General features: G+C 43.6%; 1 protein-coding gene across 1 annotated transcript in view; it reads left to right on the plus strand.

The window, feature by feature from the left end:
- The window catches only part of ipo11 (importin 11), a 476,887-nt gene that overhangs the window by 62,376 nt on the left and 390,474 nt on the right, over window positions 1–24,037 (plus strand). Inside the window, exon 5 of the mRNA XM_060823716.1 lies at window positions 3,833–4,036. Within this exon, the coding sequence (XP_060679699.1) occupies window positions 3,833–4,036 (204 nt within the window). The remainder of the gene's footprint in view (window positions 1–3,832; window positions 4,037–24,037) is intronic.

Consider the following 24,037-nt stretch of genomic DNA (forward strand, 5'->3'; position numbering starts at 1 on the left):
TAAACTAAGTAGCTGGGGGAGGGGACAAACTAGATGTTTAAGAAGGAAATCGAAGGGAAAGTTAGAACAAGGGAAGTCAAGAAAGACAACTGTATCAATGAGGCAGAAAAGTCAAAAAGGGATCACGCTGAAAGGTTGAGTGAAATAGGAGTTGATGGGAAGGGTGAGGGCAGTAACAAATTAAAAATACTATACACGAATGCATGAAGCATTAGAAATCAGATGGATGAGCTTGAGGTTCTTTTGGAAATTGGTAGATACGATATTGTGTGGCTTCAAGTGGACAGGGCCTGGGAAATGAATATTCAAGGTTACACGTGCTTTCGTAAGGACAGACTGATGGGCAGAGGGGGTGGGTTGGCCCTGTTGGTAAGGGATGATATTCAGTCCCTTGCGCGGGGGAACCTAGAATCAGGGGATGTAGAGTCAGTGTGGATAGAGCTGAGAAATTCTAAGGGTAAAAAGACCCTGTTGGGAGTTATCTACAGGCCCCCAAACAGTAGTCTGGATGTCGGATGTAAGTTGAATCAGGAGCTGAAATTGGCCTGTTGCAAAGATGTTACTACAGTTGTTATGGGGGATTTCAACATGCAGGTAGACTGGGAGAATCAGGATGGTATTAGACCTCAAGAAAGAGACTTTGTGGAGTGCCTCTGAGAAGGATTCTTAGAACTTTTTCTGGTGCTGGAACCTGCCAAGGAGAAGGCAATTCTGGATTGGGTATTGTGCAATGAACCAGAATTGATCAGGGACCTCGAAGTGAAGGAGCCATTGGGAAGTAGTGACCATAATGCAATAAGCTTCAATCTGCAATTTGAGAGGGAGAGGGTACAATCGGAAGTGACAATATTTCTGTTGAATAAAGCGAACTATGGAGCTATGAGGGAGGAACTGGCCAAAGTTCAATGGTGCAATACTTTAGCAGGGATGACAGTGGAGGAACAATGGCGGATATTTCTGTGTTCAGTGCAGAAGTTGCAGGATCAGTTCATTCCAAAAAGGAAGAAAGATCCTTGGAGGAGGCATGGGATGCCATGGCTGACAAGGGAAGTTAAGGAAAATATAAAGTTAAAAGAGAAAAAGTCTAACATAGCAAAGGTAAGTGGGAAAACGGAGGACTGGGAAGCATTTAAAGAACAACAGAGGATTACTAAGAAGGAAATACGCAGAGAAAAAATGAGGGATGAAGGTAAACTGGCCAAAAATATAAAGGAGGATAATAAAAGCTTTTTTAGGTATGTGAAAGGCAAAAAAATGGTTAGGACTAAAATTGGGCTCTTGAAGACAGAAACAGGGGAATATATTATGGGGAACAAAGAAATGGCAGAAGAATTGAATTGTTACTTCAGATCTGTGTTCACTGGGGAAGGACACAAGCAATCTCCCTGAGGTAACTGGCTGAAGGATCTGAACTGAAGGGAATTTATATTTGCAAGGAATTAGTGTTGGAGAGACTGTTAGGTCTGAAGGTTGATAAGTTCCCGGGACCTGATGGTACTGAAGGAGGTGGCTCTAGAAATCGTGGATGTGTTGGTGATTATTTTCCAGAGTTTGATAGATTCGGGATCAGTTCCTGCCGATTGGAGGGTGGCTAACGTTGTACCACTTTTTAAGAAAGGTGGGAAAGAGAAAGCAGGAAATTATAGACCAGTTAGTCTGACCTCAGTGGTGAGAAAGATGCTGGAGTCTGTTATAAAGGATGAAACTAGGATAGGTCAGAGTCAGCATGGATTTATGAAGGGGAAATCATGCTTGACTAATCTTCTGGAATTTTTTGAGGATGTAACTCTGAAGATGGACGAGGGAGATCCAGTAGATGTAGTGTACCTAGACTTTCAGAAAGCTTTTGATAAAGTCCCACAAAGGAGGTTAGTGAGCAAAATTAGGGCGCATGGTATTGGGGGCAAATACTAACTTAGATTGAAAGTTGGTTGGCTGATAGGAAACAAAGAGTAGTGATAAACGGCTCCATTTCAGAAAGGCAGGCAGTGACCAGTAGGGTACCGCAGGGATCAGTGCTGGGACCGCAGCTTTTTACAATATATTTTAATGATATAGAAGATGCTATTAGTAATAACATTAGCAAACTTGCTGATGATACTGAAGCTGGGTGGCAGGGTGAAATGTGATGAGGATGTTAGGAGATTACAGGGTGACCTGGACAGGTTAGGTGAGTGGTCAGATGCATGGCAGATGCAGTTTAATGTGGATAAATGTATGGTTATCCACTTTGGTGGCAAGAACAGGAAGGCGGATTACTACCTAAATGGAATCAATTTAGGTAAAGGGGCAGTACAAAGCGATCTGGGTGTTCTTGTACACCAGTCAATGAAGGTAAGCATGTAGGTACAGCAGGTAGTGAAGAAGGCTAATAGCATGCTGGCCTTCATAACAAGAGGGATTGAGTATAGAAGCAAAGAGGTTCTTCTGCAGCTGTACAGGGCCCTGGTGAGACCACACCTGGAGTACTGTGTGCAGTTCTGGTCTCCAAATTTGAGCAAAGACATTCTGGCTATTGAGAGAGTGTAGCGTAGGTTCACGAGGTCAATTCCTGGAATGGCGGGACTACCTTACGCTGAAAGACTGGAGCGACTGGGCTTGTATACCCTTGAGTTTAGAAGACTGAAAGAGGATCTGATTGAGACATATAAGATTATGAAAGGATTGGACACTCTGGAGGCAGGAAACATGTTTCCGCTGATGGGTGAGTGCCGAACCAGAGGACACAGCTTAAAAATACGAGGTAGACCATTTAGGACAGAGATGTGGAGAAACTTCTTCACCCAGAGCGTGGTGGCTGTGTGGAATGCTCTGCCCCAGAGGGCAGTGGAGGCCCAGTCTCTGGATTCATTTAAGAAAGAGTTGGATAGAGCTCTCAAGGATAGTGGAATCAAGGGTTATGGAGATAAGGCAGGAACAGGATACTGAGTAAGGATGATCAGCCATGATCATATTGAATGGTGGTGCAGGCTCAAAGGGCAGAATGGCCTACTCCTGCACCTGTTGTCTCTTGTCATAAGAGAATTGAGTCGTATAGCCCCTTCCCTTCAGCAAGCTTCCCCAAATGAAAATCCAAAAAAATTCTCCATGCATGCAAAGCACCATTCTCACAGAACACCCCTAAAATCAATCATAAAACCAGTGAAATGTTTTCCCTGATGTGAATTCAAGCAGTTATTTGGAACCCACGGGATTTTCATTTAAGGATTCAAGAATCTTTGTTTTAAAAAATGTTTCACTGTCCCTTCTTTGATGTCTTTAAAAATAATTATTCCAGGTGTCCATAATCCTTCAACCAAAGTCAACAAAACTTATTAACTATGAAACTGTCATAAATTTGAATCTTAACATGGGGTTCTTTCCACACATCCATTTGTGGAGATGTGATATTGATGTCCCAACCCATCTGGAACAATTCTGACTCTGTGTTGAAGCTCTAACTTTGTAGCTAGGTTATAACTTTAGTGCTTTTCTGAGCTTTTAAGCGTTAGTGAACTGCAATGCAATTTGAACAATCATCTTTTTTCCGTCAGTTGAATCAGCATTGATTAAAAATGAGTACAGATATTTGGTAATTTTCATAATCTCCTCTTGTCTGTGCTGACTTAACAATTTTTTTTGGAGAATAACCTTTTACAAACAAAATCAAATTTATCCATTAACTGAAATTAGTTGAACAAAGATTTTCTCTTAAATCTGAAAGCTAATGATTTCTGTTTAACTGTGCTCATTTGACAGCATAAATATTTTTTCCAGTAGTTCTGCACTTTTCTTTTCATGGACTGCTTCTGAGTTTGATCATTTAACCTGTTTGTGGTTTATATCTTTACAGATTGCAACGCAAATTGGAGTACTGATTGCTAAGGTTGCCAGGTTAGATTGCCCTCGACACTGGCCAGAATTAATTCCCACACTGTTGGAATCTGTTAAGGTTCAGGATGATCTGCGTCAGCATAGGGCACTGCTTGCCTTTTATCACGTTACTAAGACACTGTCATCTAAAAAACTGATAGCAGATAAGAAGTTGTTTCAAGATGTAAGTATTTTTAAACATACTTTGATAAAGTTTATATTTATATAAAGTGATTGAGTTTATATTTAAATATCATTGTACATGTAAAAGAACAGCTTTTGAACTTGGAGGGTGGAAGGAGTGTATGGTTATTTTAAGCAAAAGGATGGATTTGTAGGAGACAGTTGAAAGGATGAAGGTAGCACACAACAATTATTTTAGGAGAAAGTTTGAAAAAACGACAAAATGGAGAAGAATTTGATTATAAAGTCGGGTTAATTGGCAGCACATGAACAGTAGTCTTCAGCACATGTTATGCCGCAGCAGGTACATGTTGTTATGACCAAGACACAGGAGTGCATTGTTGCTCTGATCTTACTACTTCACTGGTAGCACACAAAATATTATATCCAAGTGTTGATAAGTCAGTTGTCTTCTGTATTAGACCCGGAATAAAAAAATCCACTAACTAAGTTTCTTTAATAAGCACAATTATAGATTTATTACAAAAAACATTATGGAAAGGTGCAAGTTTAATGATTATGCAAAATTTGTAAGATGAAAATATAAATACTTACCCTTCTAAATATCTGAATAAATACACACATTATCTTACTCATCAGGTAAAGAGAAAAAAAATATGATTTCTCTTTGCAAAAATTGAATTTTGAAAAGTGAACCACTTCATCCATGGCGGTTTTTCTTGAAGGCAAAAGGATAAGAGGCAAAATGTTCCAAAGTGTCGCAATCAGGTGTTCTCGCATATTTGACCAAGTCACTAATCATGCTGGGTTCTCCCTCCAGTTTTAGCAGAAATAAGTTGCTCAGAGAAAAAAAATTAAGAAGTTTTTTTTCATTCATCCTTCCAGAGGAACAACTTGGTTTTAAACTTAATTCACCACAAAGGTGCTTCAGAAGTAGGAGGCACAAGCTGTAGCAAAATTTCCTCAACTATAACTACACACCAGCTCCAAGCTGGAAAACTTATATGAGAACAATATAAACCATAGTGCATGGAGCTGGACAATATATGTCGGATTCTAGATGAATTATTGTCTTTGTGTTTGCTGGTGGTTGTAGAAATCAGGGATAAAAACTGTGATATAATTAAATTTAAGTGTTAGATAAAATGTATGAATGAGGCAAGAGAGGAAATAGCAGGGGCACTAGCAATTTTCAATTCCTCCCTGGCCACAGGAGAGGCGCTAGAGACCTGGAGAACAGCCATTGTGATACCGTCCCTCAAGAAGGGAGGAAAAGATGAACCGGGAAATTAGAGGCAGTCCGTCTAACCTCAGTGGTAGGGAGACTATTGGAAACAATTCTGAGGGACATAATTAATCTGTACTTGGACAGGAAGGGATTAATCAAGAACAGTCAATGTGGTTTTGTTATGGTAAGTCATGTCTAACCAACTTGATTAAATTGTTTGAAGAGGTGACCATATTTGTAGATGAGGATGGTGTTTTTGATGTAGTCTACTTGGGCTTCAGGGCTTTTGACAAGGTCCTGCAGAGGAGATTGATACTGAAAGTAAGATTCCATGAAATTCGAGGAAATCTGGCTAATTGTATCCAGAATTAGCTGAGTGTCAGGAAGCCAAGGTTGATAGTCAAAGGGTGCTTTTGTGACTGAAAGCCTGTGTCATAGATCATTGTTGGGGCCCTTGCTGTTTAAATAATTTAGCCTTGAATGTATGATGGTTGATCAATAAGTTCCTGGATGATATGAAAATTGGTAAATAGTGAGAGGAAAGCCTTGGATTGTGGGAGGATATAGTTGGGCTGAGCAGTGGCAATAGAATTTAGTCTGGATAGATGTGAAGCAATGCATTTGGACAGGACAAAGGTGGTAAAGAAATGCAGAGAGTTATATAGTGTGAAACAAGTCATTTGGCTCAACTCATCCATACTGGCCATGTTTCCTGAACTTAATAGTCCCATTTGCCTGCATTTATCCCATATTCCTCTAAATCTCTACTATCTATGTACCAGTCCAAATATTGTTAAAATGTTATAATTGTACCCATCTCCAATTACTCTGGCAGCTCATTCCAGATACACACCACCCTTTGTGTGAAAATGTTGCCCTTCAAATCCCTTTTAAATATTCCCCCTCTTAAAACTATGCCCTCTTGGACTCTCCTACCGTGGGGAAAAGACCTTGGCCGTTCATCTTACCTATGGCCCTCATGATTTTATAAACCTCTTTAAGGTCACCCTTCAGATTCCCATGCTCCAGGAAAAAAAAGAGTTTGCAGCCTGTCCAGCCTTCCAGTCCTGGTAACATCCTTGTAAATTTTTTTTTTGCATTCTTTCCAGTTTAATAACATCCATCCTACAGCAGGTTGACCAGAATTGTACACCGTATTTTAAATGTGACCTTACGAATGTCTTGTACAGCTGTAACATGATTTCTGAACTCTTTACTCAATGCACTAACCAATGAATTTAAAATGCTGATTTCATCCTCTCTACCTGTGACATCACTTTCAGGAAACTATGTACATGCATCCCTTAGGTTCTCTATTCAACAACATTCTTGAGGGCCCTACTATTAAATCCTGCCCTTGGTTTGTATTACCAAAATGCAACAGCTTGCATTTTTTCTAGATTAAACACCATCTGCCATTCCTTGGCCCTTTGGCCCAGTTGATCAAGATCCCATTGTACTCTTAGATAACATTCTTCACTGTTCATTATATTACCCATTTTGATGTAATTTGCAAACTTATGAATCATGCCTTCTGCCTTCTCATCCAAGACGTTAATATAAATGATGAACAATAGTGGACCCGGTGGACCGATGCTTGCTGCATACTGCTGGTCACAATGACCCTCTGCCGCCACTCTGTCTCCTACTGTCCAGCCAATTTTGTATCCAATTAGCTAGCTGTCCTTGAATGCCATGTTATCTAACCTTACTAACCAGTTTACCATGCAGAACCTTTTCAAAGGCCATGCTAAAGACCATGTAGACAACATCGACCACTCTACATTCATCGATCTTCTTGGTCACCATTTTCAAATAAGTGGTAGTACCCTTGGAAGCATTGAGAATCAGTGGGACCTTGGTGTACATAATCCCATGTCCCTTAAACTAGCGGGATAGGTTGACAGTGGTTAAGAACGCAAATGGGAATACTTGCCTTTATTAGCTGAGGTATAGAGTTTAAGAGCAGGGAAGTTCTGCTGGAACTGCATAAAACATTGGTTAGGCAACAATTAGAGTACTGTGTGCAATTCTGAACCTTCACCATATTTCCAGGCAGAGCATTCCATACCTTAATATCTCACTGTATGAAGATTTTTTTTCTTGCATCACCCTTGCTTTGCTTGCATGTCATTTTACACCTATGCCCTCTTGTTCTTGTTTCACTTACAAGTGGAAACAGCTTCACCCAATCTGCTCTGTCCAGCCCGCTCATGACTTTGAAAATTCAAGCAGATCTCCTCTCGATTGTCTTCTCTGCAGGGACAAGAGTGCCAACTTCTTTAATCTATCCTCATTGCTGAAGCTTTTCTATAATGTGGCAGAGTAAAAAGTGAGGTCTGCAGATGCTGGAGATTAGAGCTGAAAATGTGTTGCTGGTTAAAGCACACCTGATGAAGGGCTCTGGCCCGAAATGTCGAATTTCCTGTTCCTGGGATGCTGCCTAACCTGCTGTGCTTTAACCAGCAACACATTTTCAGCATCTATAATGTGGCACCCAACTGTACACAATACTCTTATTGAAATTTAGTAAGTGTCTTGTACAGGTTGAACCTTCAATGATTGTGCACATGTACACCTAGGTCCCTCTCCTCTTGTACTCCTTGTAGAATTGTTCCTCTCTTTTATATTGTCTTTCAATGTGCTCCGTACCAAAGTGTATCACCTCTCACTCCTCTGCATTAAACCTCATTCCCCACCTATCTGCCCACTCTGCCAATTTGTCACAGTTCTTTTGGAGTTCCACACTATTGCTCACACAGTTTGCCGTTCTTCCAAATTTATTATCATCTGCACACTTGGAAATTGTTGCTTGCACACCAAGTTCAGGTCATGAATAAATATCTGGAAAAGCAAGGATGCCGTACTGACCGTGCTCCAATATGGAAAAAATAATACTCTGTTTTCTATCATTTCGCTAATTTTGAATCTACATTGTCAACTTTACAGATTTTGTTCCCTCTTGTGACAGGTTATATGTCTGTGTCACCATGGCCTGAAAAGTATCCTCATCTTTTGTAAAGACAGTTGCAAAGTATTTATTACCTGAGCCATGTCCTCTGCCTCTACCTGTAAATCCACTTTTCGTTTTTGATTGTTCCCTTTTGTACCATGACCAGCAACATTTTTCACAGGTCTATTGTAAAACACTATATGAAATGTCTCCTGGAAATCCTTATATGCGATTACATAAATATTATCTTCAGCAGCTCTTTCCATTACCTTTCCATTAGAAATCAATTTTTCTAATCAAACCCAACTTTTTTTGCGTATCTCCTGATTCCATTCCAAATACTTGTTTGCAAAGGTTTCCCCAGCCACTGCTTTAATGCAAGCAGCATAACAGGCAAAGTAGATGAGCTTACAGCATGGACTGGTACATGAAACTACAATGTTCAAGCCATTATAGAGACTTGGCTGAGAGAAGGGCAGAACTGGGACCTCAACGTTGCAGAGTCTAAATGCTTCAGGCATGATAGAGAGGGATGTAAAAGTGCTCCATGACTGATTAAGGAGAATTAGGAGAAAGTGAGGACTGCAGATGCTAGAGATCAGAGTCAACAATGTGTTGCTGGAAAAGCACAGCAAGTCAGGCAGCATCTGAGGAGCAGAAGAATCGATGTTTTGGGCATAAGTCTTTCATCAGGAAACAGGCATGTCGGTTGGGGCTGAGAGATAAATGGGACGGGGTGGGGTTGGGGGTAAGGTAGGTGGGAAAGTGATAGGTGGATGAAGGTGAGGGACATGGTGATAGGTAAGCGGGGGGGAGTAATAGACAGGTCAGGAGGGTGGTGCCAAGTTGGAGGCTTGGGACTAGGTTAATGTTGGGGGGGGGAGGAGGGGGGGGGGGGGGGGGGGGGGGGGGGGGGGGGGGGGGGGGGGGGGGGAGATGACGAAACTGTTGAAATCAACGTTTATCCCATGTGGTTGCAGGGTCCCAAGGCAGAATATGAGGTGTTCTTCCTCTAGGCATCAGGTAGTAATGGTTTGGTGGTGGTGGAGGCCCAGAACCTGCACGTCATTGGTGGAGTGGGAAGGGGAGTTGAAGCGTTCAGCCACAGGGTGGAGGGGTTTGTAGGTGCAGGTGTCCCAGAGATGTTCTCTGAAATGATCCGCAAAAAGGTGTCCTGTCTCCCCGATGTATAGCAGACTACACTGGGTGCAACAGATGCAGTAGATGATATTGGTAGAGGCACAGGTAAATTTCTGACTGATGAGGAAGGATCCCTGAGGGCCTTGGGTGGAGGTGAGGGGGGTGGTGTGGGTGCAGGTTTTGCATTTCTTGCGGTCACAAGGAAAAGTGCCAATCGTGGGGTGTGGGCTGGTGGGGCTTATGGACCTCACGAGGGAGTCGCAGAGGGAATAGTCTTTCTGGAACACTGATGGGGATGGGGAGGAAATATATCTTTGGCGGGGTCTGTTTGGATATTCATCGCATCATCCTCCACCACTTTCAAACGGACCCCACCACCAAAGACCTCATCAGGTCCACACCCCCTCTACCAGCCCACACCCTACTTCTGGCACCTTTCACTGCCACAGCATGAAGCGCAGTACCTGAGCCCACACCACTCCCCTCACCTCCGTCCAAGGCCCCAAGGGTTCCTTCCACAGAAATTTACCCGTACCTCTAACAATATCATCTACTGCATCCTTTGCACCTGGTGTAGTTTCCTCTACTTCAGGGAGACAGGATGCCGCCTTGTGGATTGTTTCAGAGAACATCTTTAGGACACCCGCACCCACCAACCCCACTGCCCAGTGGCTGAAGACTTCAACTCCCCCTCCCATTCCTTCAAGGACATGAAAGTCCTAAACTCCCCCACCACCGAACCATTACCACCCGATGCCTGGAGGAAGAACGCCTTATATTCTGCCTTGGAACCCTGCAACTACACTCGATAAATGTTGATTTCACCAGCTTCCTCATTCCCCCCCCCCCCCCACCCCCGCCACATTATCCAAGTCCCAAGCCCTCAACTCAGCACCGCCCTCCTGACCTGTCGAATACTCCCCCCTCTGACCTATCACCTTATCCCTCACCTTCATTCACCTATTGCTTTCCCAGCTACCATCTCTCCAGTCCCACCCTCCTCCCTTTTATCTCTCAGCCCTAACCCACAAGCCTCATTCCTGTCTAAGGGCTTGTGCCTGAAATGTCAATTCTTCTGTTCCTCTGCTGCCTGACCTGCTGTGCTTTTCCAGCAGCACACTCTTGACTCTGCTTAAGGAGAATGCAACAGCTGCATTGAGAGAGGACACATTGAAGAGGACCTCCAGTAAGTTAGAACTCAGGAATAAGGCAGTAGAAATCACAAGGATGGAGTAATGCTATAGTTCTCCCAATAACCAGCAGGAAATAGAGGAAAGATACATAAGTAGATCATGGAAAGATGTTTGTAAGTAGATAGGGGAGGAAGTCAAATACAGAGGAATCTCGATTATCCGAAGGACACGGGCAGGGAGTATTTCGTTCACTTAATTGAATGTCGGATAACATAGTTTAGCTAAGCAGTGGGACCTTGCGATCTTGCCGGATAATCTGATAACACAGAAATGTAGGACAGGAACAGACAGGACTGGCAGCTTAATGTTCCACAGTATAGATGTTATAGAAAGGGAAGCAAGCGAGGAGGGAAAGTGGTGTATTTGCTTCGGGATAACATTGTGGCTGTACTTAAGGAGGATATTCTGGAGACATCATCCAGTCAAATTATAATGGGTGGAACTTAAGAAAGTTGTAATTACTTTGTTGGATTGTATTAAAGGTCCTGTATTAGTTAATGAGAAATTGAGAAGCAACTATGTAAGGAAATTGCACCTATTGGTAAGGAAATAGGAACGTAATGGTACGGATTTTAACTTTTCAAACAGACTAGGACCGTTATAGTGTTTTGGGCTTAGATGGGGTGGAATTTAAGTGTGTACACAAAAACTTTCTTATTCAGTATGTGGATATACCCCCTGGAAAATGAGCAACATTCCAACTTCTGTTGGAAAATAAGGCAGGGCAAGTAACTAAGGTATCAGTGGAGGAGGACTTTTGGGAAAGTGATCCATAATTCTACTAGTTCTAAAATAGTTATGGGAAAACATAGAACTGATCAAACAGTTAAAATTCTAAATTGGAGTTAGGCCAATTTTGACAGTATTGGACAGGAACTTTTAAAATTACTTGAGGTAGGATATTCACAGGTGAAGGGACAGTTGAAAAGTGGAAGGTCTTTAAGAATGAGATGACAACAGTACAGAGACTGTATGTTCCTGTTAGTGCGAAGTACAGATAGGTAGATGTAGGGAATGCTGGATGACAAAAGAAGTTGAGGTTCCAGTCAAGAAAAAGCAGGCATATATCAGACCTAGACAGCTGAGTGAATAACATACTCTAGAGAGAAATCAGGAGGTCAAAAAGGGAACAAGAGATGATTTGGAAATAAAGTTAAAGAGAATCCAAAGATATTCATGAAGTACATTAAGAGCAAAAGAATAACTAGGGAGAGAATAGGGCTCCTTAAAAATTAATGTGGCCATCTATGTGTGGAAGCACAGGAGAATGGTAAAATACTAAACAAATATTTTTTGTCAGTATTTACTCTGGAGAAGAGCATGGAAGCTAGGGAATTGGGGAAATAAATAGCGATGTCTTGAAAAGAGTTCATACTACAGAAGAGGAGGTGCTAGAGATCTTAAAAATCCCCGGAACCTGATCAGGTGTTTCTCAAAACTTAGTGTGAAACTAGGCAAGTGATTGCTGAACGGTAAAAAATGAGGTCTGCAGATGCTGGAGATCACAGCTGAAAATGTGTTGCTGTTTAAAGCACAGCAGGTTAGGCAGCATCCAAGGAATAGGAAATTCGACGTTTTGGGCATAAGCCCTTCATCAGGAATGAGGAGAGTGTGCCAAGCAGGCTAAGATAAAAGGTAGGGAGGAGGGACTTGGGGGAGGGGCGACGGAGATGTGATAGGTGGAAGGAGGTCAAGGTGAGGGTGATAGGCCGGAGTGGGGTGGGGGCGGAGAGGTCAGGAAGAAGATTGCAGGTTAGGAGGGCGGTGCTGAGTTGAGGGAACCAACTGAGACAAGGTGGGGGGAGGGGAAATGAGGAAACTGGAGAAATCTGAGTTCATTCCTTGTGGTTGGAGGGTTCCCAGGCGGAAGATGAGGCGCTCCTCCTCCAGCCGTCGTGTTGTTATGTTCTGCCGGTGAAGGAGTCCAAGGACCTGCATGTCCTCAGTGGAGTGGGAGGGAGAGTTAAAGTGTTGAGCCATGGGGTGGTTGGGTTGGTTGGTCCGGGCGTCCCAGAGGTGTTCTCTGATCCGTTCCGCAAGTAAGCGGCCCTTCTCCCCAATATAGAGGAGGCCACATCGGGTGCAGCGGATGCAATAGATGATGTGTGTGGAGGTGCAGGTGAATTTGTGGCGGATATGGAATGATCCCTTGGGGCCTTGGAGGGAAGTGAGGGAGGAGGTGTGAGCGCAAGTTTTACATTTCCTGCGGTTGCAGGGGAAGGTGCCAGGAGTGGAGGTTGGGTTGGTGGGGGGTGTGGACCTGACGAGGGAGTCACGAAGGGAGTGGTCTTTGCGGAACGCTGATAGGGGAGGGGAGGGAAATATATCCCTGGTGGTGGGGTCCGTTTGGAGGTGGCGGAAATGACGGCGGATGATACGGTGTATGCGGAGGTTGGTGGGGTGGTAGGTGAGAACCAGTGGGGTTCTGTCTTGGTGGCGGTTGGAGGAGCGGGAAGTGGAGGAGATGCGGTGGAGGGCATCGTCGATCACGTCTGGGGGGAATCTGCGGTCCTTGAAGAAGGAGGCCATCTGGGCTGTGCGGTGTTGGAACTGGTCCTCCTGGGAGCAGATGCGGCGGAGACGAAGGAATTGGGAATATGGGATGGAGTTTTTACAGGGGGCAGGGTGGGAGGAGGTGTAGTCCAGGTAGCTGTGGGAGTCAGTCAGTTTATAGTAGATGTCTGTGTTGAGTCGGTCGCCCGAGATAGAAATGGAAAGGTCTAGGAAGGGGAGGGAGGAGTCTGAGACAGTCCAGGTGAATTTGAGGTTGGGATGCAAGGTGTTAGTAAAGTTGATGAACTGTTCAACCTCCTCGTGGGAGCACGAGGCAGCGCCGATACAGTCATCGATGTAGCGGAGGAAAAGGTGGGGGGTGGTGCCAGTGTAGTTGCGGAAGATGGACTGTTCCACATATCCTACGAAGAGACAGGCATAGCTGGGGCCCATGCGGGTGCCCATGGCAACTCCTTTAGTTTGGAGAAAGTGGGAGGATTGAAAAGAGAAGTTATTCAGGGTGAGGACCAGTTCAGTCAGTGGAAGGGTACTGGTTGGTGCGGCGGGAAAGGAAGAAGCGGAGGGCTTTGAGTCCTTCGTGATGGGGGATGGAGGTGTACAGGGACTGGATGTCCAGCGTGAAAATAAGGCGTTGGGGACCGGGGAAGCGAAAATCCTGGAGGAGGTGGAGGGCGTGGGTGGTGTCCCGAACGTAGGTGGGGAGTTCTTGGACTAAGGGGGACAGAACCGTGTCGAGGTACTTGGATTAAGGGGGACAGAACCGTGTCGAGGTACTTGGACTAAGGGGGACAGAACCGTGTCGAGGTACTTGGACTAAGGGGGACAGAACCGTGTCGAGGTACTTGGACTAAGGGGGACAGAACCGTGTCGAGGTACTTGGACCAAGGGGGACAGAACTGTGTCGAGGTATGGACTAAGTGATTGCTGAGCTCCTTGCTGTGATATTTGTGTCATGGATAGCCATGGGTGAGGTGCCGGAAGACTGGAGGATGGCTAATGTCCCATTATTTAAGGCAAATTGTAAGGAAAGGCCAAGGAGCTAGAAATCCGTGAGCCTTATGTCATTGGTAGGTAAGTTTTTGCAGGGAATTCTGAGGGACAGGATCTACGTGCATTTGGAAAGGCAAGGACTGATTAGGGCTAATCAACATGGCTTTGTGCCTTTGGAATCGTATCTCACTATCTTGATTGAGTTTTTGAAGAGATGACAAAAAAGATTGATGAATGTAGAGCAGTAGACGTTCTCCTGATGGACTTCAAGGTGTTCTACAAGGTTTTGCATGGAGACTGGTTAGTAAGATTAGATCACACAGAATCTAGGGATAGCTAGCCAATTGGGTACAAAATTGGCTTGATGGTAGGAGACAGAGGATGATAGCAGAAGGTTGCTTTTTGGACTGGAGGCTTGTGACCAGCGGTGTGTCACAAGAATCAGTGTGGGTCCACTACTTTTTGTCATTTATGTGAATGATTTGGATATGAACATAGGAGATCTGGTTAGTAAGGTGATGTAGTGAACACTGAAGAAGATTATGTCAGAATACAGTGGGACTATGATCATATGGGCCAATGGGCTGAGGAGAGTGGCAGACAAAATTTAATTTATAATTGTGAGTTGTTGCATCTTGATAAGGCAAAACAGTGCAAGATTTATAAAGTTAATGGTAGGGCCCTGGAGAGTGTTGCCAAACAAGAAGTCCTATGTGTGTGGGTGCATAGTTCCTTGAAAGTGGAGTCGTGGGTGAATAAAGTGGTGAAGAAAGCGTTTGGCATGCTTGCCTTCATCAGTTATAGCATAGGAGTTGAGATGTAATGGTGCAGATATACGGCACATTGGTGAGTCCACTTTTGAAACACTGTGTATAATTCTGGTCGCCATTCTATAGCAAGGATGTTGTTAAGCTTGAGTGGGTGTAGAAAAGATTTATAAGGATGTTGCCGGGATTGGAGGGTTTAAGCTATAGGGAGAGGCTGAATAGACTGGGGCTTTTTGCCCTGGAGTATCGGAGACTGCAGTCACCTTATAAAGGTTTATAAAATCATGAGGGGCATGAATAGGATGAATAGCCAAGGAATGTTTCCTAGGGTGGGGGAGACTAGAGAGCATAGGTTTGTGCTGAGAAGGGAAAATTGAGAAAGGACTTAAGGGGTAACTTTTTCATGCAGAGGATAGTGCATGAGCTGCTAGAAGAAGTGGTGGAGGCAGATACAAGTAAAAAAACATTTAAAAGGCATCAGGATGGTTGTATGAATAGGTAGAGTTTAGAGTTTCATGGGCCAATGCTGGCAAATGGAACTAAATCAGGTTGGGATGTTTGGCTGGTGCAGGTGAGTTTAACTAGAAGGTCTGTTTCCGGGCTATATGACTTTATGACTATGTAAAAACAACAGTGTTGTTATGGGTGATTTTTAACTCCCCAATATTGACTGGGACTTCCTTTTGTGCCTGGGAATTACATGGGGCAGAGGTTGTTAGCTGCCTTCAGGAGGATTTCTTGAAACAGTCTTGAAGGGACTGGACTAAACCTTATATTGGTGATTGAAGCTTCAGTGGACAATCATTTTGGGAACTGTGATCACGATTCCATAAGTAGCTATGGATAAGGATAAGACTGGTCCTTGGGTGAAAGTACTAATTTGGGGTATGGGTAATTAGAACAATATTAGACAGGAACTAGAGAAATTATATTGAAGGTCATTGTTTGAGGTCACATCTCACATTTGACAAGTGGGAGTCTTTTACATGTGAGTTGATCAGAGTTCAGGATGTTCCTTTGAGGATGACACATTAAGGTGGCGAGATTTGAGAATCCTGGATGACGAGCAATATTGAAAGGTTAGTCAAAAATGAAAAGGAAGCATATGTAAGGTTTAGGATACTGAAGTCAGACAAGGCCTTTGAGGAATATAAAGGAAGCGGGAAAGAACTTGACAAATGAAGAGGGCTAGAAGAAATGTGCTTGGAAAGGATTTAGGAGAATCCCAAGGCATTTTATATGTATATTAGACACAATAAGGCAAGGATAGGTCCACTCAAGAACAAAGGAGGGAATTTATGTATGGAACCAGAGGAAGTGGATGAGGTATTTAATAAGTAATGAGTAATCACCAAGGAGAAGGGCATAGATGATGGTAAGATTAGAGAAGGGTACGTTGATATTCTCAGGCATGTCGATATTAAAGAGATGATATTGGGTTATTTGAAAAACATTAAGTAGATAACTGGTCTCATCCTTAGATACTGAGGAAGACAAGGGAGGAGATTGCTGAGGCTTTGTCAGAGACCTTTCTATCCTCTTTAGCCACAGGCAGGGACCAAGAAGGCTGAAGAATAGTTAGTTTGATTAAAAAGGATAATCCAGCAAATTATAGGATGGTATTCTTATATCAATGATAGACAAATTATTGAAAAATTCCTAGGGACAGCATCAACTCGCATTTGGAAAATAATGGACTTAGTAGGGATAGTCAGCATGGCTTTCTGCAGAGGTGATCTATTACAAATTTGATTGAGTTTTTTGCGCAAGTGACAAAATTGTTTGATGAGGAAAGGGTGCTGTATGCTATCTAAATGAACTTTACTAAAGAATTTGAAAAGGTTCTTCAGGTCCAGAAGATTAAGTAACATCGGATTCATGTGATTTGGCAAATTGGATACAAAATTGGCCTGGCTTTAGAGGACAAGAGGATAGTTGTTAAGGACTGCTTTTCTGCCTGGAGCTCTGTGACCAGTGGTGTTCCGTAAGGATCCGTGCTGGGATCTGTGTTTGTGATATACATAAATGACTTGGATGAAGAAGTGAGTGGTTTGATTAGTAAAGGTGCACTCAATATGAAAATTAATGGAAACAAAAAATGCTGGAAATCATGGCAGGTCAGGCAGAATCCATGAAGCAAGCTAATGTTTTGAATCTAGATGACTCTTCATCAGAGCTCTGTTAAATATTAAGTGTAAGGTGAGAGAGGGAAACGTTCAAGAAAATGTCTGAGTGGTAGAAGTCTGGAATGTGCTGCCAGGGGAGGTTGTAGAAACAGAAATGATCGCAATGTTTAAGAGACATTTAGACTTAAAATATTAGCTTGCTGTCTCTCCATGGATACTGGCTGACTTGCTGTTATTTACGACATTTTTTGTATTCAGATTTCCAGCATTTGCAGTAATTTGCTCCATTAAAATTAATGGACTTGTGTCAAATGATATGGATCAGTTGGAATGTGGAGAGAGAAATGGCAGGTAGAGTTTAATCCAGACAAGTTTGAGGTGATGCATTTTTGGAGGTCAAATGTAAGAGGAAAATGTATTGTAAATGACAGGACGCTTAGGAACGTGGATATACAGAGTTGATGACCCATCTCGTGTCTCCTCCAAAGGGCACAAACATGACCGATGCCAATCAAATCATTTAATTGCACATGATGTCTAGAAATGTCAGAAGGCACTGGAGATTGTAAAGGCTCTGTGGACTGATAATATTTCAACAATTGTAGTGAAAGCTGTACACCAAAACTTGCTGCACCCCAGCCATGCAATTTCAGAGCAGCTGCAACACTGGCATCTACCTGACAATGTGAAAAATTGTTGAGGTATATCCTTTACACCTGGCCTATGTCTTCTGTCAATCTGGATTGAAATACCAAGTAAATTGGGGAATTCTACATACTTTATAAAATCTTTAACATTAGTGCTGACTCTGAGAAGTGTGGGACTTGATTTCCAGCATGCTATTCCAGTGAGGCGATTTCAACATCAGCATTTTTGGGAATGTAGAGGTCACTATTGACCAGAGCTGAACTAGACTAATCACATGAATAGCTGTAAGAAAGAGCATATCTGAGGCTGCATCTGACACCTCTTGGCGTCCCTACCATTTATATAAGGTGTGTGGTGGAATTGTATCACTTATAGGGATGGTGGCAGCAGCTGAAGTAGTGTTGAAAGAATTCAAACCTCTCCTCGACTTAGAAGCTTGCTTCATTGAACACTCCTCCACCACTGGCTGACTGAATTTATGATATGTTAAGCCTGTACTGTCTACCTCAGGTACACTGCAGTAATCTAGAAACTTTCTTTAATACTCAATAATTCCAAAGGGATAAGATCATAAGATATTGGAGCACAGTAGTAATAAACAACAAGTGTATTTCCTTAAACTACGTTCTCTGCCACTTAGACATGTCTTTCCCTAAAAAGGTGAAGGAAATCAATAGTTGAAAACATTATTTGCCATTTCATAATATTTGTGTAATGTTTACTTTGTAAATTGTGGTATGTGTTCTGTTTGGAAACCACTAAGTAAAGTTTAATTTTAAAAAAACTCACCAAGTATCTTTGAAGGTGATGCATTTCTTCTTCCAGTTATTCCTTTTTCTACAGTCTAATATGATGGGTGCACTTCATAACTTGCTATCAGAAAAGACATGAATTTGATATTTTTAATATCCTTTTGTTTGAAGTGTCATGACAACAGATGAATGGGCTTCCCTGTGTTGAAAACTTAATGAAACTGCAATAGTATGCAATAAATTGCATGCTCCCAGAGAATAAAGAATATCATTATGCTCTGAAAGAGTAATAGAGAGATTGATGTTACAAGTGACGGATACAATATAAGTTAAAAAATCAGCGTTTCAGAGCCTTCAAACTCCCAAAGCATTTGTTTCATAGTTACCGATAGGAATGTGCAGCAAACAATTTATTTATTGAAAGATGCCAGAAGCAGCAGTGGAATAATTGACCAATTAATTTGTTTTTTTTTTGGAGATGATGTTTGCAGAGTACATGTTGACAAGGATGGCACGAAGAATCCCTGCTCCAATTTAAAGAATGTTTTGAGCTATTTTACATTTGCCTGAATTAGTGGCTAAGTTCATTTAAAATTTCAGGAAGTGCAGTACTTTACTTTTGACTTGACTGTCAGTTGTTAGTCTTAACTTTAATTGTCAAACATCATAACTTGTGCATTCTTCATAGCAGCACCTCTAGTAATCAAAGTGCTCAATCTGTGTTCACCCCTCTCCTACTATACAAATGTTAATTTTCCCTTAATTCGGTATTCTTGCACGTTGCCCAGACAAGTATAAGTCAAAAAACTTCAACAAAATGTACCTTTCTTTCAGCACTACTCTCATCTTCCATTTTTCATGTTAATTCCTTTTCAGCCAATCTGCCCTCATGTTGGTTGGAAAGATATGTATTAGCTGTTGAAAGAACAGAAAGTTTGAATAATGTTCAGATGTCAGTAAACCTGGAATCTTTTGTAAAGTTAGGACGAATTTCACACTTCGCATTTGGTAGATGTTAAAAAATAAAAAGACTGCAGATGCTATAAATTTGGTAGTTGTTGACGTGTGTACATTAATGGCCTGTTAATCTGTACAAGACCTGGTGCCGAACTTGTCTGAAGTGAGCATACATGAAACTTTTGACTGGTCACCTTGTCTAAATGTTAGTATTGATTTTCCAACATCTTAGCTAGACTTAATTATAATTTTTTTTTAGGAAGAAGTAATATGCAATTTACTTTTCTTCAAAGATTAAATAATTTAACTAGTGAAATTTAGTAAGGTATGCTATGTGTCTTTGCTTTAAATAAGTTTAATTCTTGTGGTTCATAAATAGAAATGTTGCCAGTACACTTAATAAAGAGCATAAGTGCTTTGTTAAGATCTCAATGTAGGCGCTGTTAATGTTAAGATGCTCATGGCTTAGAAGCCAAAGAACGTTATTTGGCTTAATTGAATCAGCAAATTCCTGTTAGACTTACCTTGTGAGTTCCGTCTGTCTAGATTTGTCACTACTTCTTGTCTACAATATACAGAAAATTGAATGACAGGACCAGGAAGCTCAGAGGGAACGGGGTGCTTGTTCAGAGATCCTTGAATGTGGCAGGAATGTAAATAGACTGGTTAAGAAGACATATGGGATACTTGTCTTTGAGTCTTGGCAAAGATTGTAAGAGCAGGGAGATTATGTTGGAACTGTATAAAGCTTTGATTAAGACCACAGATGGAGTACCTGTGCAATTCTGGTTATTGCACCAGAGGAAGGATGTGATTGCACTGGAGGGGACACAGAGCAGATTCACCAGGATGCTGAAGATATTGCAGTTTCCCTATGAAGGGAGACTAAACAAGCTTGAATTGTTTTCTTGAGAGCCAAGATGGCTGAGGATGTTCCTGATTGAGGTGTATAAAATATGAGGGGCAGGGAAAGGGTGGATAAAAAACAGGTGGTCCCTTTGGTTTAAGTGTCTATAGTAAGGCATAGTTTTAAGGTGAAAAGGAGGCGGCTTAGGGGGATTTGAGGAACATCGGTTTTAGGGCAGGGGGTTTAGAGAAGATTTAAGAAACATCCAACACCCAGAGGGTGGTTAGTATCTGGAATGCACTGCTTGAGAGTATAATTGATGGGGTTGAAACCTCACAACCGTTAAAAAGTACTTAGATGAGAACTTGAATAAAATTCAAAGCTATGACCAAGTGCTGAAAAGTGGGACTAGTGTAGATTTTGAGGAGTTTTTGTTGGTATAAGCTTGATAGGCCAAGGGCCCCTTCCGTGTTGTATGATTCTATAATACCATAAAATATTAATGATGTATTTGAAATATAGTAATTGTACCATGAAAAATAAACAAATTAAATATCAACACATGGGGCATGCTAATATGCTAGGGCATTTTGAGGTCAGAAAGAAGTGATGTTATGTCTTTTGAAGAGCATTAATGTAGTTAAGTCCCCAGCGCCCGATGGGAGAGGCAAGAGAGGAGATTGCTGGGGCCTTGACCAAGATTTTTGTAGTCTTTCTAGCCACTGGAGAGGTCCCTGAGGACTGGCAGTAGCTAATGTTGACTTCCACCCTCCCCTCGCCCCCCGCCACTGCATGTTCACCACCACGTCCGCCCCCACCAAACCCACTCACTTACATTCTGCTGACACCCCCCACCCACAGATCCCACTGTCACCATCTCCCCTTCCCCCCCCCCCCCCCAAGAACCCTGAGGGGAACACCACATCTGTTCATGACTCCACCCCCATTCCCCCTAACACCACACCCACTCAGGTTAAAGGTTCTGTCCCACTCCCAGCTCTACACCTACACCAGGATCTAGCTCCCAGCCCTGCCAACTTTTCACCATTCCCTCTGACCTCCCCCTCACTAAGGACGAACGATCGGTCCTCAGCAAAGGCCTCACCTTTATTCCCCCTCCATCCATGCATCAATGCATTTAATACACGCCATGACATCAAACACTTCTTCTGCCGCTGCTGCCTCCGTGCTTACTTTTACAATCAGGACTCCTGCCCACCTTCCAAGGACCTCTTTGCCCACCTCCAGCACACTCCGTCCACCTGGACAACCCATACTGGCCAATCACCCACCCTCGATCATTTCGTTTCCAACTGTCATCGAGACATTAACCTGTCCACCTCTCTCCACCACTCCAACCCCTCACCCTCACCCTCACGACTTGCAGCCCTCCACCCCCTCTGCTCCAATCCCCAACTCACCATCAAACCAGCGAATAAAGGAGATGCAGTGGTAGTTTGGCCTCTACACTGCTGAAGCCAGATGCCAACTCGAAGACACCTTTTCCTACCGCCCTTTCGATCATGACCGAACCCCCCCCATCACCAAACAGTCATCTCCCACATCATACAGAACCTCATCACCTCAGGAGATCTCCCACCCACGGCTTCCAACATCATAGTCTGGGAACCCCGCACCGCCTGGTTCTACCTCCTTCCCAGGATCCACAAGCCTGACCACCTTGGCCGATCTATTGTCTCAAAATGCTCCTGTCCCACCAAACTCATCTCCACCTACCTTGACACTGTCCTATCCGCCCTTGTCCAGGAACTTCCCAGATACGTTCGAGACACCACCCATGCCCTTCACCTCCTCCAAGGCTTCCATTTCCCCAGCCCCCAATGCCTCATCTTCATCATGGATATCCAATCCCTCTACACCTCTGTCCGCCATGACCGGGGCCTCCAAGACCTCCGTTTCCTCCTCTCCTGACGTCCCCAACAGTACCTTTCCACCGACACTCTTATTCGTTTGGCTGAACTGGTCCTCACCCTTAACAATTTCTCCTTTGAATCCTCCCACTTCCTCCAGACCAAAGGGGTAGCCATGGGCACCCATATAGGACCCAGCTATGCCTCTCTCTTTGTTGGCTAGAACAGTTCATCTTCCGTAGTTACACCGGCACCACTCCCCACCTCTTCCTCTGCTACATTAATGACTGCATTGGCGCCACCTCGTGCTCCCTTGAGGAGGTTGAGCTATTCATCAACTTTACCAACACATTCCACACCGACCTTAATTTCACCTTGACCATCTCTGACACCTCCCTCCCCTTCCCGGACCTCTCCATCTCCATTAAAGACGATCGACTTGACACCGACATTTTTTTAACAAACCAACCGACTCCCACAGCTACCTGGATTACACCTCTTCCTACCCTACCTCCTGCAATAATGCCATCCCGTATTACCAATTCCTCTGCCTCCGCCGTATCCGCTCCCAGGAGGAACATTTCCACCCCAGAACACATCAGATGGCCTCCTTCTTTAGAGACTGCAATTTCCCTTCCCATGTGGTTAAAGATGCCCTCCAACGCATCTCATCCACATCCCATCCCTTCAACCATAACAAGGACAGAATGCCCCCGGTCCTCACCTTCCACCCTACCAACCTTCGCATAAACCACGTCATCCGACGACATTTCCGCCACCTCCAAAAAGACCCCACCACCAGGGATATATCCCCCCCCCCACCCATTTCTGCTTTCCGCAAAGACTGTTCCCTCCGTGACTACCTGGTCAGATCCACGCCCCTCAACAACCCACCCTCCCTTCCTGGCACCCTCCCCTGTCATTGCAGGAATTGCAAAACCTGCGCCCACACCTCTCCCCTCATCTCCATCCAAGCCTCCAAAGGAGCTGTCCACATTCATTAAAGTTCTACCTGCACATCCATCAATACTGTATCCATTGCTCCCGTTGCGGTCTCCTCTACATTGGGGAGACTGGACGTCTCCTCGCAGAGCACTTCAAGGAACGTACAGGTCCTGGGCTTCCTTCACTGCTGCTCTCTCACCACCCGAGGCCTGGAGGAAGAACGCCTCATCTTCTGCCTCGGAACACTTCAACCCCATGGCATCAATGTGGATTTCATCGGTTTCCTCATTTCCCCTTCCCCCACCTCATCCCAGCTCCAACCTTCCAGCTCAGCACTGTTCCCATGACCTGTCCTATCTGCCTATCTTCCTTTTTCACCTATCCACTCCACCCTCCTCTCTGACCTATCACCTCCATCCGCATCCCCATTCAACTATTGTACTCAATGCTACTTTCTCCCCACCCCCACCCCCTCTCATTTATCTCTCCACCCTGCAGGCACTCTGTCTCTATTCCTGATGAAGGGCTTTTGCCTGAAACGTCGATTTTCCTGCTCCTCGAATGCTGCCTGACCTGCTGTGCTTTTCCAGTACCACTCTAATCTAGACTCTGGTTTCCAGCATCTGCAGTCCTTGTTTTTACTTAGTAACTAATGTTGTTCCAAGAAGGGAAATAGGTATGATCCCGGAAATTATAGACTGGTGAGTCTCATGTCAGTATTTGGTCAGCTATTGGAGAGAATTTGGAAAAGCGTGGCCTGATTAGGGACAGTCGCATTGTTCTCTGCAGGGCAGATCATAACTTACTAACTTAGTCATAGGATTGTTCAGCACAGACACAGATCCTTCGATCCAACTTGTTTATGCCAGCCTTATTTATCATAAACAAATCTAGTCCCATTTGTCAGCATTTGGCCCATCTTCCTCTAAACCCTTCCAATTCATATACCATCCAGATATCTTTTAAATGTTGCAATTGTACCAGCCTCTGCAGCTCATTCCATGCACACACTACTCCCTGTATGAAAACGTTGCCCCTTAGTTCTCTTTTAAATCTTCCCCTCTCATCTTAAACCTATGCCCTCTAGTCCTGGACCCCCTCACCCCATAT

The sequence above is a fragment of the Hemiscyllium ocellatum genome, chromosome 1 (genome assembly GCF_020745735.1).
Source record: "Hemiscyllium ocellatum isolate sHemOce1 chromosome 1, sHemOce1.pat.X.cur, whole genome shotgun sequence".
NCBI classification, from domain to species: Eukaryota; Metazoa; Chordata; class Chondrichthyes; order Orectolobiformes; family Hemiscylliidae; genus Hemiscyllium; species Hemiscyllium ocellatum.